This window comes from Pogona vitticeps, chromosome 4, assembly GCF_051106095.1.
Source record: "Pogona vitticeps strain Pit_001003342236 chromosome 4, PviZW2.1, whole genome shotgun sequence".
NCBI lineage: Eukaryota > Metazoa > Chordata > Lepidosauria > Squamata > Agamidae > Pogona > Pogona vitticeps.
This window is the reverse complement of record NC_135786.1, coordinates 185392233-185406785: the sequence shown is the minus strand read 5'-3', so window position 1 is coordinate 185406785 and position 14553 is coordinate 185392233. Positions and strand designations below refer to the sequence as shown.

At 43.8% G+C, this 14553-nt stretch overlaps 2 protein-coding genes across 4 annotated transcripts in view; one reads left to right on the top strand and one right to left on the bottom strand.

The window, feature by feature from the left end:
• The window catches only part of MIB1 (MIB E3 ubiquitin protein ligase 1), a 67850-nt gene extending 62858 nt beyond the window's left edge, over positions 1-4992 (bottom strand). For both annotated transcript variants that reach the window (XM_020785714.3, XM_078392612.1), the window contains exons 1-3: positions 4626-4992; positions 480-651; positions 128-257 (exon numbers count right to left, since the gene is read on the bottom strand). In XM_020785714.3, coding sequence (XP_020641373.1) covers positions 128-257; positions 480-651; positions 4626-4854 — 531 coding nt within the window. In that variant the 5' untranslated portion in view covers positions 4855-4992. The remainder of the gene's footprint in view (positions 1-127; positions 258-479; positions 652-4625) is intronic.
• A 429-nt stretch (positions 4993-5421) lies between these two features.
• The window catches only part of ABHD3 (abhydrolase domain containing 3, phospholipase), a 28675-nt gene continuing 19543 nt past the window's right edge, over positions 5422-14553 (top strand). The window contains exon 1 of one of the 2 annotated variants that reach the window (XM_078392613.1): positions 5422-5569. In XM_078392613.1, coding sequence (XP_078248739.1) covers positions 5555-5569 — 15 coding nt within the window. In that variant the 5' untranslated portion in view covers positions 5422-5554. Of the gene's footprint in view, positions 5570-12157; positions 12379-14553 lie in introns of those variants that run through there. The other variant, XM_020785715.3, reaches the window with a different exon arrangement.

Below are 14553 nucleotides of genomic sequence, written 5' to 3'. Positions count from 1 at the left end.
TTCTGCAACCCTCTATATGTGGACCTCAATAATTGGTTCAGCATTTCTGAGAGGTTCTAGACTGACTTACAGACCCAGGCAATAAGTCTCAGACAAAGGAACCATCACAGATACTGTGAAATCTTACTTTGCCTCTGCGTCCATTGCCCCCGTCCTGATCTTCCCATTGCCAATCAACTCCTCGCACCACCCTGGCACCTGTGAATATTCCTCTTGCTGTGATTTTCTTCGATTTGCGGCGAGATTCCAGCAGTACCCTAAAATATCAAATGACAGATTAAACAGACTAGATCTAACACACACTGCTCCATATAATCTGTTTTATTTTCAATAATGAAAAAGACAATGATTAAAAAGATATCTTACATTTCAATGTATTGAGTAGCTCAGTGGTACATAGTGCCAAAATTCTTTCCTACATCCAAATCACAGTCACACACATCCAGACATTTGTATTAAAGTGGGAAAATTAAGGTTACCTTTCACTCCCAGGTGTAGTTATTCTATAAAAACGATGTCTTAAATGATGCTTATCTCCATGATAACATACTGTGCATAAGTCATAATTTGTGCATTCTGCACATTTCCATCGAATACCAATTATTGGTTGCTGGCGACAAGTGTCACACATTGTTCCATCATGCTTAATTCCTGTAGAAAAGAGTACACTCAATTTCAGAATAGTCATATGGAAGAATACACACCAAAAGGATACAACAGAACATGTACTTATCAGAACATGATAATCATGCCTGTCCACAAACCTTTGACCATTTTTACTGGTCACAGGGTCATGAACTTTAGTGCACACTACTACAATACCACTCTGATGGCAGAAAGTGAGGAGGAATTAAGGAACCTTGTAATGAGGGTGAAAGAGGAGAGTGCAAAAAATGGTCTGAAGCTCAACATCAAAAAAACTAAGATCATGGCCACTGGTCCCATCACCTCCTGGGAAATAGAAGGGGAAGATATGGAGGCAGTGACAGATTTTACTTTCTTGGGCTCCATGATCACTGCAGATGGAGACAGTAGCCACAAAATTAAAAGATGCTTGCTTCTTGGGAGGAAAGCGATGACAAACCTTAACAGCATCCTAAAAAGCAGAGACATCACCTTGCCAACGAAAGTCCGCATAGTCAAAGCTATGGTTTTTCCTATAGTGATGTATGATTCTGTTTTGTATCAGAGTTTGTTTATGTGACTAATGTTACAAAGTTACAGTGGAAAACTATTCTTTTTCATGTTTGAAAAACAGGGTGTCTCTAATATCCTATGTCATTTCATTTGAGAATCAGTTTCTCATAATATATTCAACTCATCCTCCTTCAATATCACACAGATTTGAACTCTCCATGTACTGTACTGAAATATACTTCATATACTGCAATATAAACTCAGTCAGTAAAATAAATGGTATTTAGAAAGGCTGGATTTAGTAAAGTTATTACTCCGGAAAACTTGCTGCATCTGAAACTAATGAAAAGATATAGTAATTCAGTAGTGCCTATCACATATCAAAGATGAGGCCAGCAGATACCCACCAGCTGGTGTCTGTACACTGCCTTCCATTCAACCTCAATTAATTCTGACACAGTAATTTAGACTAAAAATGGTAATACTGTTGCCTACTATGACTATGGTACTTTCTCAATAAATAATTAGTAGCTCCAATTAGGACATCTCAAGTGTGTTTATTCCACTGAAACATCTTTGGGCCACATATAATCAGGGATTACAGATGTGTCAACACTGCCTGTTACATAGAAAAGATGATGCCTAAACCAAGTGCACCAACTTCTGAAGCTGGAAAGGTTTACTAAAGTTTTCAGTGCTCAAAATCTATCTGAATTGGATTTATCATTTTTTATCAGTCAGCAAAAATTACACTTAATTTTATCGAGTTATACATCTTAAATCTTTTAGGGCTTAGCAGATAAAACTTAAAGTCAAAAATACATCATTTAATCAGGCACAGCACACAAAGGCTGTAATGCTGGGAAAACATTTAACTTTTACTTTAAACTACTTAAAATAAAGATCACTGAATTCAGCAGGACTTACTCTGATCAGATATGTATAGAACTGAACTGTTAACACAATTTACTAGCCATATTCAAACTTTATATCACTTTACTTTGCAATTACTTTTATGATGTTTATTTACATGTATAAAAACTGCACATTACAGAGTAATATTACTATGTCCAAAAACATATTGTACATAGACATATAAACTGGAAACTGCTTAATTTAACTAATGTATTAGCATTAAGTTGCTAAGTAATTTCACAAAACTATATAGTGTTTTGAAATGTTAATGCATCTATTGCCACCCAAGATTTTCTGTTCCAAATCACTTACAAACACATTTGTTCTCTAGTCTTTTGCCTAATAGGTGAACAGTGCTAATGGCAACATTTGACCATTTCTTAAGTGCTGTGTCCAAATCAGAGTTCTCAGATGTATACACACAAATATATGTCCTTCACATTCACTTCATAAAGGGCAGCCCTGTCCTCAGTAGGCACTTCATCAATGGCACAAGACTAGAATCCAATACATAGTTATGAGTCTCATTAATTCACAGGAGATTCCTTATATGTGTGCACAGGACTGAGCTTTGCTAAAAGCAACACCCAGCCCCAACACTTACAGTGGTGCCTCACTTAGTGACGTTAATCCGTTCCGGGAAAAACATCGCTAAGTGATTTAATCGCTAAGCGATTTTAAAAAGCCCATAGGAACGTATTAAAACGCGTTTAATACATTCCTATGGACTTAGAAACTAACCTTAAGCGAAATTCCTCCATAGCAGTGGCCATTTTGGGTGCCTCTAAAGCAAGGCAAAACAGTGGCTACTATTTTGGAACCGCTGATCAGCTATGCAAAAATGGGGGCTTCGCAATGATCGCGGGGAAGCGATCGTCGCAAAGCCCCCATTTTCGGCCAGCTGATCGGCAGGGCTTTGCGATGATCGCTTCCCCACGATCATCCCAAAGCCCCGCCGATCAGCTGTGCTTCGTGTCTCTCTCCACCCCTCGCAGCTCCAGCCTCGGCAGGGAGAGTGAGGCACCGCCACCACCACCCTGGCCGAGAAAGACCCTCTGCGCCTGCAGCAACCTTAAGCCCGGGCTTAAGGTTGCTGCAGGTGCAGAGGGTCTTTCTCGGCCAGGGTGGTGGTGGCGGTGCCTCACTCTCCCTGCCGAGGCTGTCAGTCTCCCTGCTGAGGCTGGAGCTGCGACGGGTAGAGAGAGAGAGAGAGGGAGACGAAGCACAGCTGATCAGCGGGGCTTTGGGATGATCGCGATCATCGCAAAGCGAATTTTCCCCATAGGGGCCATCGCAAAGCGATCGCTCTTGCAATGGCAAAAAGTCCATCGCAAAGCGATTTCGTCGTAAAACGGACCGTTTGCTATGCGAGGCACCACTGTATTTGCAATTTTTAAAGCAGCAGTATAACATATAGATCAAGTTTTCTTGTTTTGCGAATGATACAATGGGCCACTTCCCTTCAACTAAGGAAAGCATTAACATTGAATCAAACCTTCTCCAGCATAATTTTTTTTTAAAAAAAACGAGACCTCTTTTGAAATTTTGAATAAGTTATGCATTGATGAAGTCAGTAGAATGAGGACAGGCTCTCCAACATCTTACTTTCCTCATCCAGCCAAAATAAAATAATCCTGAGATCATGTCTCCTGAATCAATGCATGCCCATTTAGAGAAAAGACATTCAACCTCAGTAGATGCTTCTGCTTGGGAAAACTCATTTTTCAGTGCATGCCATAAAGACCAGGTTACATCCAATGCACACTATGCCTGAGGTCTTCCTCAAAGTACAGTCATTAAAAACGTCTACTCTGTTCTCTGAACTTATGTCAGTCCCCAAAACAAAAGCAGGGGGGAAAGTCCCAAGAAAGTTGTTTTCAAATGTTCCTCAAATGACAAGTTTAGATTTGTAGGCCTTTCTCTGGCTGTGTCAGAGGAGTCCTTTTAAACGCCTTCCAATCCACACCCCTCCCAAGCTCCACAACTTAATTCATACATTCCTTGTAAACTGCCAGCTACCCTGAGCTATCACAAGGATGCAAAGAATAGAGCAAATAACAAATAAAAACAATTATTCTGCCCATATCTAACCCTTGCGAACCCACACACATTTTAACCTTAGAAACGGGCATGCTTTCAAGAAGGCATGCCTATGTTTTGGCCGCAACGAGGTGTCCCCCCCTCCCCACCCCCAAGTTCCAGCTCTGTGCAGAAGGGCTGGCCAAAGGACGGTGCGAGGCTCCAACCGGTTTCCGCCCCAGGCGCCCCTGTCCGCCCCGGCACCGAGTCACAGCCCCTGAGGGGAAGCCCTTTTATCTCCCTCAGGGGCTCTGAGAAGCGGGCACGCCCTCGGGCAGAGAGGCACCAGCGGCCGCCTGGCTGTCTGGGGAGGGCGGACGTCCGCGACCCGACACCACCTCTGAGGAAACCCCGCCGCCTGAAACAAGGGGGCCGGCGGTGTCCTTTTCGCCGCCTTCCTCTCTTCCCACACCTTGGACCCGCTCAGCATCCTCCTCCTCCTCCTCCTCCTCCTCCCCGCCCCCCCACACCTCCCGCTCCTGCCTTCCCCTCACCAGTAGGCGCGCTGTCCAGGATGCGCAGGTCGTAGGCGCCCGAGCAGCGGTAGTTGGCCGCCGTGCCGTTGTCCCAGACCACCACCACCTCCTCGGGGCTCTCGAAGCTGCGCACAGTGCCCACGTGGCCCTCGCCGCCGTCCTGCTTCCCCCACTTCCAGTCGGGGCCCCTCACCACCCGGGCCCCGACGCCCTCCACCATGACGCGGTTGTTCCTCGAGTTGCTCATCTTCGCGAGCGCTGGAGGGGAACGGAAACGGGGGGGGGGAGAAGCGGGAGGCCGCCGCCGCCGCCGCCGCGAGCCCTCGACGCTGAGAACAGACACCCCCAAAGAAGGGGACGCTATCGATCACGAGCGAGCGACGGGAGAGGCAAACGGGTGGGGGCGACCCTCCAAGAAGCGCCGTCACAACAAAGGCAGGGAGTCAGAGCCGGCCCGGCCGGTCTCTCCCGTGCTTTGAAGGGGTGGATCCGACGCGGCCTCCGCCTGCGGAACACAACGGCTGCGACCGAGTGCCTCCACGACGCCCCCTCTCTTCCTCCTCGATGGTCTCTTCCTCCTTGCAGACGCTCCCGGCGCTTCCTACAGCTTCCACAGGCATAGGGCAAAGCTACATCCGGGTCCCCTGGCGACAGCTCCACCGCGGCCTCGGAGGAGGGCAGCACCAACGAACTCCGTGCGCATGTTCCGAGTCCATCGCTTCTGGAGGAGGGGAAGGGAGAGGACGGCGCCGTTGCGAACCAAGTGAGTAGAAGCTCGCTAGCGACACCTAGGGAGCCGAGACGTTTGCTGCATGTGACGCGAAACGAGGAGAATCTGGAGAAGCCTGCCGCGTTCTGAAATACAAAGGGACACGTGGCGGTTGTTGGAGGCTGTTGCGTGCGAGGTCACGAAGATTAGCATCGCAGTTAATTGTCCCATTTACCCTATGCACAGCTCGTCGGTATGTATGTATGTATGTATGTATGTATGTATGTATGTATGTATGTATGTATGTATGTATGTATGTATGTATGTATGTAAAATCTTTTTACCCTGTCTTTCTCCTTACTAAGGACCCAAGGTGGCTTACATCATTAAAATATAATAATTTTTTAAAGCTAAAAACAGTAAGTGTACAAATGAGATTCTCAGTGTGGTGTGGTGGATAAGGTAACCGACTAGGACTCCGAACAGCAGGGTTCAAATCCCAACTCAGCCATGGAGACTCACTAGGGGAGTGAAACTGGTAATCCATTCCTTAAATACTGTATCCCACTTACCTTAAAAACCTTGTTAGGGTCGCTATAAGTTGGTTCTGACTTAGGGCACATTCCACACACACACACACACACACGCACATGCTAAAAAGAGTCAAATGCCACACTACAACATGGTAAGCAGAAACAATAGTACCAAAATCATTCAATGCAGTAAGGCACAACAATCAATTAAAAAAAACCCATTCAGGGAAAGCTTGTCTGAAGAGCAAGGTCTTTGAGGAAAGATGGCAAAGATGGGGCCAGCCCGGCCTCTTGTAGGAAGGAGTTCCAAAGCCCGGGAACAGCAACCAGCAACACAGAAGGACCTCTCTCATGTACCCATCACATTCACCTATGAAGGTGGGACCAAGAGAAAGGCCTCCCCTGATGGCCTTAACGAGCAGGATCATAAAGGGAGACTCAGTCCTTGTGATAGCTTGGGCCTAAACTATGGGTTAGAACCAGCACTTTGAATTCTGCCCAGAAACATATTGGAAGTCAGTGGAACTGCTGCAACAGTGGTTATATGATCCCTATGACCAGCCTAAGTTAGCAATCTGGCTGCTGCGTTTTGGACTTGCTGACATTTCTGGACTCTTTCAAGAGTCAGCCCCAGGTAGAGTGTGTTACAGTAATCCAGCCAGGATGTAACTAAGGCATGCATCACTGCAGCTAATAATACTTCATCAAACCTATCTACTACATGGACACCAGCCCTAGATGAGAGCTAAAATCAAGGAAAACATTTCTGCACACATCTCAAGCTCTAAATATTAAACCAGAAGAAGCTGGGCTAAACTTATGGAGAACAAAGAACTACACGCCTTGCCAAATGGGTGAATGCTGAACAGTGTCACCAACCAGGATAAAATTCTAGCTGAACCACCTGGGAGTCAGTTAATAGACTTTGAAGCGAAGTAGATCAAAAAATAATCAAGAAAAATGGATCTACTTGAACCAGATGGAGAGGGTAAGATGGATACCTACTAAATTTGCACAGCTCAGTGGGGATTTCAGCCTGGTTGCCCTAAAAGGCCTAGTCCCACATTCTAACCATTGTGCTACAGGGGCTCTTTCAATAAGGACTTCAGGGAGAACCTGCTTCAGATTATAGCAAAATTTTGTAATGTTTTATTTTTCACCTTCAATACTCAACATCGTGAATATCAGCAGCTGACATTCTCAAATGTTTATCCTTTTGTACACCACGGCAGAAATGTGATAACTGTAGAAACTAAATTCTGCCCTTTCTATATCATGAGTGAATAAAGATCAAATAAAAGTCAAATTCTACTCAAAAGAGCTGAGGATGGAATATAATTCATGAGTGGGAACTATAAGTGGTACTTATCACTGTTTTGTTTCTGGTCATATACCTCGCTGATTCCATGAGATCCCCACAAATGTTTGATACCAGGTGTGTTGAATATCAATTGGATGACTGCATTGTTATAATAACACCAAGCTAGTTGCCTGGCTCTTCAGAGAATAACGAGATATAAAGCTCTCTTAGCTTATGGTATTTTTCCCAGGAGTATGCATAAAATGCATTCCATGGTACATCCAATGTTCTTTACATGTTGTTAACTCCTGCTTTTTTTTGCATGCTGATTCCAAGTGAAGATGTCCCTTTTCTGGTATTAACCTGCACAGAGATAACCACAGTGTGAAACCTGTTGGTTTATGGCTCAATCTCCCACTTTTTATTTCTTCAGCATTCTGTACATAAAACCTGCTTCATGCTGCGCATAGATTGATGACTTTCAGTACAGTCTTTGAGTATCTGCAGATGAGGGAGAAAAACAGCTGGAGACAAGGCATCTTAAGACAGGAACAGAGTTGCACAGAAAGATAAGACACATCACGAAAATTTATGTTGAATGCTGTGAGGAAGAGACAGAGAGAGAGACTGAGAGTGAGCCGTCCCCTCAAACGTCCATCATAGGACAGGTGATAGAACAAGCAAGGGATATAGTACCAAAACAAGAAAGAGAACAGGAAACAGAGACATGAACCGGTGAGGAGAGAGGAGATCGCGCAGTGGAATTGAAAGGGGCTCGAGGCAAAGGGGACCGCAGGGAGAAAAAGGAGTGGTTAGGACAGTTAGAGAGGGCTGAGGCAATGAAGGCAGGAGAGAGGAGAGTGAGGAGAGGCGACAGGGAAAGTGTAAATGTCTTTTTAACTACTGAAGAGGGAACAAGGTCTAAAGAGACAGAAAAGATAACTGTGATTAAAGAACCGATCGCAGAGAGATCTGATGTGGAAGCCCAAGTCTTCTCTGTGCCTATGAAAAGAGCTGCAACGAGCGAGGTAGAAGAAGATGAAGGGCAAACCGTAAGACAGAAAGTGAGACCCATAATTGCCAGTTTAAGTCCAGAGGAATAGACTGTCTTGGTGTACCCCAGGGGTCAGGGACACGGACGGATGGTACACCCAGTCGATCCCACGATGGAGAAAGAAACAGCGAGAGAGGGAGAATGGGCTCGTCATCCTTGCTGCGGAACCCTGTGTGTGGTACGCAGCGGGTTCCTGAGGCCACCGACAGAGAAAGAGAAAGCAGCAAAAATATATTACTAAAAGACTTAAATAACAATAAGTCCTTGTTGTGGTTTTGGGAGAGTTCCCCTCCCCAGTTAACGTTACATAATTTGTTAGAGTTCAGTAAAGAAGAAACAAACAGTTGTGTTCATAATAAAACTTCTTTATTTAATAATTCTGAGTCATCATTTGTGTTGCCAGATGAGGAACAGAATAAGACTAACCATGAACCTGCTTACAACTGCTAAGAAGGATAAGTTAAAAATAAATAATGTGTAAAAGAGCAGCCAATTGATTTCTAATATGACCCTAATAACAACCACACACATTCGTGGAAATCCAAGGGAAGTCCATTAAGTCAATTGCTGAATCAGCAGCACTTCTATGAAGCCCCATTGATTCAAAAGGTCTATTCTAATCAGAATTGGCTGTTTGGATTGAAGCCATTGAATTTAGAAAAATAAAAGGAAAATATGTTTACAAAACTTCTAATTTCTTGCCTTTTTATTTAATAGTTAACAGCCCATGTGCTTACCTGTGTTTTGTTATTCTTTTAAGGAAAATATCCTCATCCCAACCAAACTGATATATTTCTTTTTCTCTTCTTTCTTTAACATTTACTCCTGCAGAAGAGTTCTGTGGAACTGCTTGACCCTGAAGAAAAACTTATTACTTCATTGGCTATAGGCTTGTTTATCACCATGGGCCTTTCTTGTAAAATTTTCTTATGTTACTGATAATTGCTTTTTACTTTGGCATTTTATCAATAATCAGAGATCTGCTAATTATGGATAAATTGGAGACATTAGTGTAGTTTATTTATACAAGGATTTAAAGAGATTAGACTAAATCATGGAATTCTCCATGGCTATAGAAGTTATTTTCAGTAGTAACACCCCAGTTAGAGGCAATCTTTCCTAGATAATGTAATTTTTTGCTATCTCTTTTCTCTTGCCATCTTGAACAATCTACTAATTTATTAGCGGGTGTTACAATTTTTTGTGTATATTTGTATGTTTTTATTTATGTATCTGGAAGCCGCCTAGAGTGGTCACAAGACCAGATGGGCGGGGTATTAAATAAATAAATAAATAAATAAATAAATAAATAAATAAATAAATAAATAAATAAATAAATAAATAAATAAATAAATAAATAAATAAATAAAGAAATAAGTAGAATAGATTAACTAAAGAAGTCTTACTTCATCTGTTTTAAAATTTGTTATGTTTAATTTGGTGCTCTGTTTTGTTGTCTTGGTCTAGTTTGATTTTGATTATTTTGTATTTTGGGCCTTTTTAAAAATTCAATTGTTTTTATTTTTGTATATTTTAAATTATCCAGAGAACTTTATAATGATGGGGCAGCATACAAATATCATAAATAAAATAAACAAAACAATAAATGGGTTAATAGTTCAGTGGCCAAACCACTGAAAGCAGAAGGTTCTAGATTCAATCCATGACATCTCCAGTTATAAATCTTAACTTTAGAACTGCACAGCTTGGAAGGGACACTATGGATCATCCAGTTCAGCCCGTGACAAGAAGGGAGTGGGGAATTGTGACAAGGTCCTTCTCGGACCGGGGGTGCACTGGTGGTAAAGGCGGGAAAAAGATGAGGAGGCTGGTCTTAGTCTTCCAAATCAACCTTTTTATTTGTATCAGAACTTAATTCAACGGCATCAAATGGGTCCAATAAACAATAATCTGTCAACAGCTTCTATTTCTTGGGTCTTACAACGGTAACCCTTTCTGGTTCCCCTAAAAGGGAGCCGGCCCAAAACGCTCCCGATCCGTCAAAGGGCACAAGGGGGTATTCCGGACTGTGCATACTGTCCTGCAGCATGGGTGCCTGGCCCAGTCGCCCTCCGGAGGCTTCTGTTGGAACGAAGGGCCAGGGCGAATTACTCTCCGTCCACCAGAGTGATTCCGGGGATACACCACCACTGTCCATGCTAGAGGGTCTTACCCTCGCCCCCTTCCTCCCGGCACCAACGGATCCAGCAACAGCCCCCCGCCAAGCTGTAAATTGGGAAAGTCTTTTACGATACCCGGCGCGTCTCCCGAATAGAGCATGGGTTTGGTTTGTACCCCTCCATCCACGAACCTCCCTAGTTTTCCATCGGTTAACAATCTAAAAACGTGCGCACTTTCACTCTCTTTTATATCTTCCCATAAAATGAGGTCTAGCTCTGCCCCTCCTTCATTTGCTAGACACACTTCAGTAGATTTTCCTGTCACTCCTTCCGCTTGGTCTATTTCAATTCATATACCCTCCACGCAACTACTTCCTTCTACTGGGTCCTCCTTCGTAGAGGATGGCACACTTCTCTTCACGCCTTCACAGGAATTGAACTGCCTACCTAAACCACTGAACTATGCAGCAGTGCATCTGAATGATCTGATGGGAAGACCTGTCCAGAAACCTTGCTTTGGTGCCACTGACCATACTGGCTGGACAATTCTAAGGGGTGTCATGCAAAAAACAATATCTTCAAACGCTGATCAAGAATAGAAATCACAAGGCTAGACAATCTGTTCCAGTATAAAGCAGTTTCCTATGCTCTTCCCCTCTTGCTTCCATGTTGAAAGGCAGCATGCTGCTAAATACCAGCAGCTGAGGACTAATAAGAATGGGAGCAAAACCTTCATGTCCTGCTTGTGGTTTTTCTGGAAGCATCCCATTTGCTTTTGTAAGAATGAGAATGCTGGATGTCTTTTGGTCTAAGGAAGCAGGGCTTATTGCTGACTTTTAATTGTATTGTTTCAGTAATTAATAGACTATAAAGGCAAGTGGTTTGTTAAATTGTATTCCTTCAGGTCCCTGGTAGATGGGTAATATGGGCATTAATGAATAAGGGGTTCATCATTGATAGTTTGTGCTACACATTCTTACAGTATCTTGCAAGCATGAAGTAGTTGCATGAACTTGCAGGATCTTGCAAACATTTTCCTTATTCCCATTCAGAAAAACTGGAGGAATCAAAGTTAATATTTGGGGAAAGTTTATTATTTATTAGAAGTAGTAGTATCATTAGCTGCTGCCAGGAGCACAAAGATACAGGCTATCCAGAAATGTCTGACTCTTAATAATAAAGACTAATTGAGGTCTTTAAGGTATTACAGTATTCTGTCATTTTTTGCTGAAGCATGCTAACTTGGCTATTCACCCTGGAAAGAAGTGATGTCTAAACTGTCAGTAGATAAGATTTTAAGCAGAAATCATTATTTTAGAAAATCTTCTAGAAATACATTGTCTCCAAAATGTTGGGATGAGCAAACTCTTGAGATGCAATAGGAGAAACCATCCCTTTAAAACCTGAGCTCCTGAGGTATTGTTTTTAGGACTAGCCACCAGAGATTGAGTTGAGGGAGGGTAAAGCTGCTTATTTTGACTTGGATACTCATTACACTCAGGAAGTCTTGCAAGAATAGGTCATTCGCGGTTGTGGGCAGGCGGATCTTCTGCGGTGCTCGGTGTGAGAGATCAGTGAGCACAGGTAAGCACAAAACAAATATTAGCATCGTTCTCTCCCCACCCTTCATCCCTGTCCCTCTCACCAGGCAGGCTCGGAGCGCGACTTTCTCCCCACCCTCTGGGAGTGGACAAGCGAGGGCGGAGCACCCGGGGCTACCCAGTAAACGACTCAGCCACCGGCAGCCGAGAGAGCCCAGGGCTGCCGCCGCTGCAGGGCCCCCCCCCTTCCCTTGACACATTCCGGAGCCGGCTCCCTCCTGCCTGAGCGCGGCGGCGGCGGCACCAGCAGCAGCAGCCCCCCCCCCAAGGCTGTAATGTAAAACCACCTCGCCGGCGACTTCTGGCGATGAACCTCCAAGGGCTGACCCGCGAGTTGTCTTTGTATCTGGAGAGCCGGGTCCGGGAGGGGCTGCTGGCTTCCGGCGTCGGCTGGTCCCTGGTGCTCTGCTTCGGAGCCGCCTATGCCTGCTACTACCTCAGCAGCATCGCCAAGGTAAAAAGAAGAAGGGAGAAAAGACTACCCCTCTTTGGCGGGGGGGGGGGGGGTTCCCATCCCACCCGCCGCCGGCCGACCTCAGGGAACGGCGTGGAAGGAAAGGGCCGGCTGCCGGAAGGGGCCAACTGAGGTCACCGTCAGGCTAAGCCGGGTTTGGAAACAAGCGCGGCAATTGTCCTTGGAGAACATTTTATGTGCCGCGCTTTAAACGCGCCTGGGAGAGCAAAGTGCCGGTGCCTTGCGGCGCTCGCCTTGTAAAATACTGTAGCTCTGGGTTGTTGTTTTTTTTTTCAGCCGACGGTGTCCTTCCTTTCTTCCGTTTTAAACGAACACAATACGATTTGCCTTGCTCTCGCTTTATATAGGAATAGGGCGCTTCAGTATTGGCGCAGTACACCCGGCAGGTCTGCCGTCGGTTAGTTTCGGGGAGGGTGCAGGTTTGGCGAAACTGCCACATAAATCGTGCTGGAGTCTAAAACTGAGATTGAAACGTAGTTTTGTACTGAATTTATGTACATAATAAGATAGAAACCTGATAGCGAGGAGTGTTTTGAGAGCGCCTTCCCCTTCCGGTCATAATATTGGAACTCAGCAATTCTTTTGTAAAAGTGGAAGATACGGTACATGTTTCTGTTTCCTTCCTAACGAAAGACCTGCTGGATAAGAAGGAAAGTTCCTCCGGTCTAGCTAGATGCCTCCATGATGCCCAGAAGAAGGGCATGAAATTGCCCTGTGATCTTTGTGAGGGAAGGGAAGATACAAATCAAATAAATACATCAATAGTCATCCAGTTGTTCTTCCCATCAATAATATTCTATCATTATTTGTACAAAATATTGTCTATGAACTTTGATTCTTATAATGCCATTCTGCGGTGGGGAGTTCTGTGTGCCTTGGTACTGTGTCAAAGCATGCTGCTTTCACTCATTTGGGACCTCTGCCACCATGGGGGAGCTTGTCTCCTGTACATCTGGGATTAGCAGATCAACAATATAGATTGCTAATAATGGTTCATGTTACTGTGTGCTAATAGTCCTTGCAAAATGCCAATCAGAATTGACAATAGATGTAAGAGCAGCAGAGATCAAGGGCTTAGAATTAATAGAATGTGTCTGAGAAGAACCAGGTGCTGATAGAGTATGGGTATGGTGAAAAAAATGAGTCTTTTGGGGAAAAGTATAGATAATTCCTGAATAAAAACAGGTTGTTCTGATGTTATTCCATCAGAAATGTGATTAAAAGCCAAATAGTGCCGTTGTCTTACCCAGGATGAGAGAAAACCTTGTTGAACTTCCAAAAAGGCAAACATAGGTTTCCACAGTCAGCTTAGTTACACATAAGTAGACTGTTATTTTGCAGCATATTAGTAACATTGTCTTACATTAGTGATTATTTATTGCTGTAGCAAGTACTGTACATGAGTCTTACTTTTACAGCAATCAGAACAGGACATTGAGGTGTATCTGTATTAAATACTGAGTCTTCATCCATTGATCTGTATCTCAGGGTCATCTTCTGAAGAAAACTTTCTCCTGGATTTCTTGTGGACTGTACTGATCTTGTTTTACCATGAACACACATGTCTGCAAAAAGATTTCATTTGTACAATGAATGCAGCTGGTATAGTGCCCCTCTTTTGGCATGGTATGATTCACATGCTAAGTCTTATTCTAAAGTGTGTCCTCAGACAGGGAAAATACTTCTATTGAGGCACATCCTGCATACACATATCATCCCACATATCTGAAGTGAGAATGCTTTAAAAATTATTAGCTAGCTTTCCGCAACTGTTGGGTTCCAGTCACTAGGGAGACAAATAGTCCTTCTGTCATGAAATGCCTAGCTTTTCACCATTCAAAAGGCTAAGAAAAGCAGAAAAAATGTTGAGCTTATTTGGGGCATGGGGCAGAGTGGTAGATCTGTTAATCTGTTACAACAACAGCAGTATAGTTGGCATTGTGAACCATGCCAGATAAAATGTGTTACTTTTTCTTATGGTGCCACAAGGCTGTTTGTTGTTTTTGTATATAGGTTGTTGACCTAGTTTTAAAATAACTTTCCATCTATTTGGCAGTCGGCATTCCATCACAATAATACACTGCAATGTTACATAATTTGTAAAATAGTTTGTCTTTCTGTGATGCTGTGTAATATGTAAGTAGTCAGAGTTAT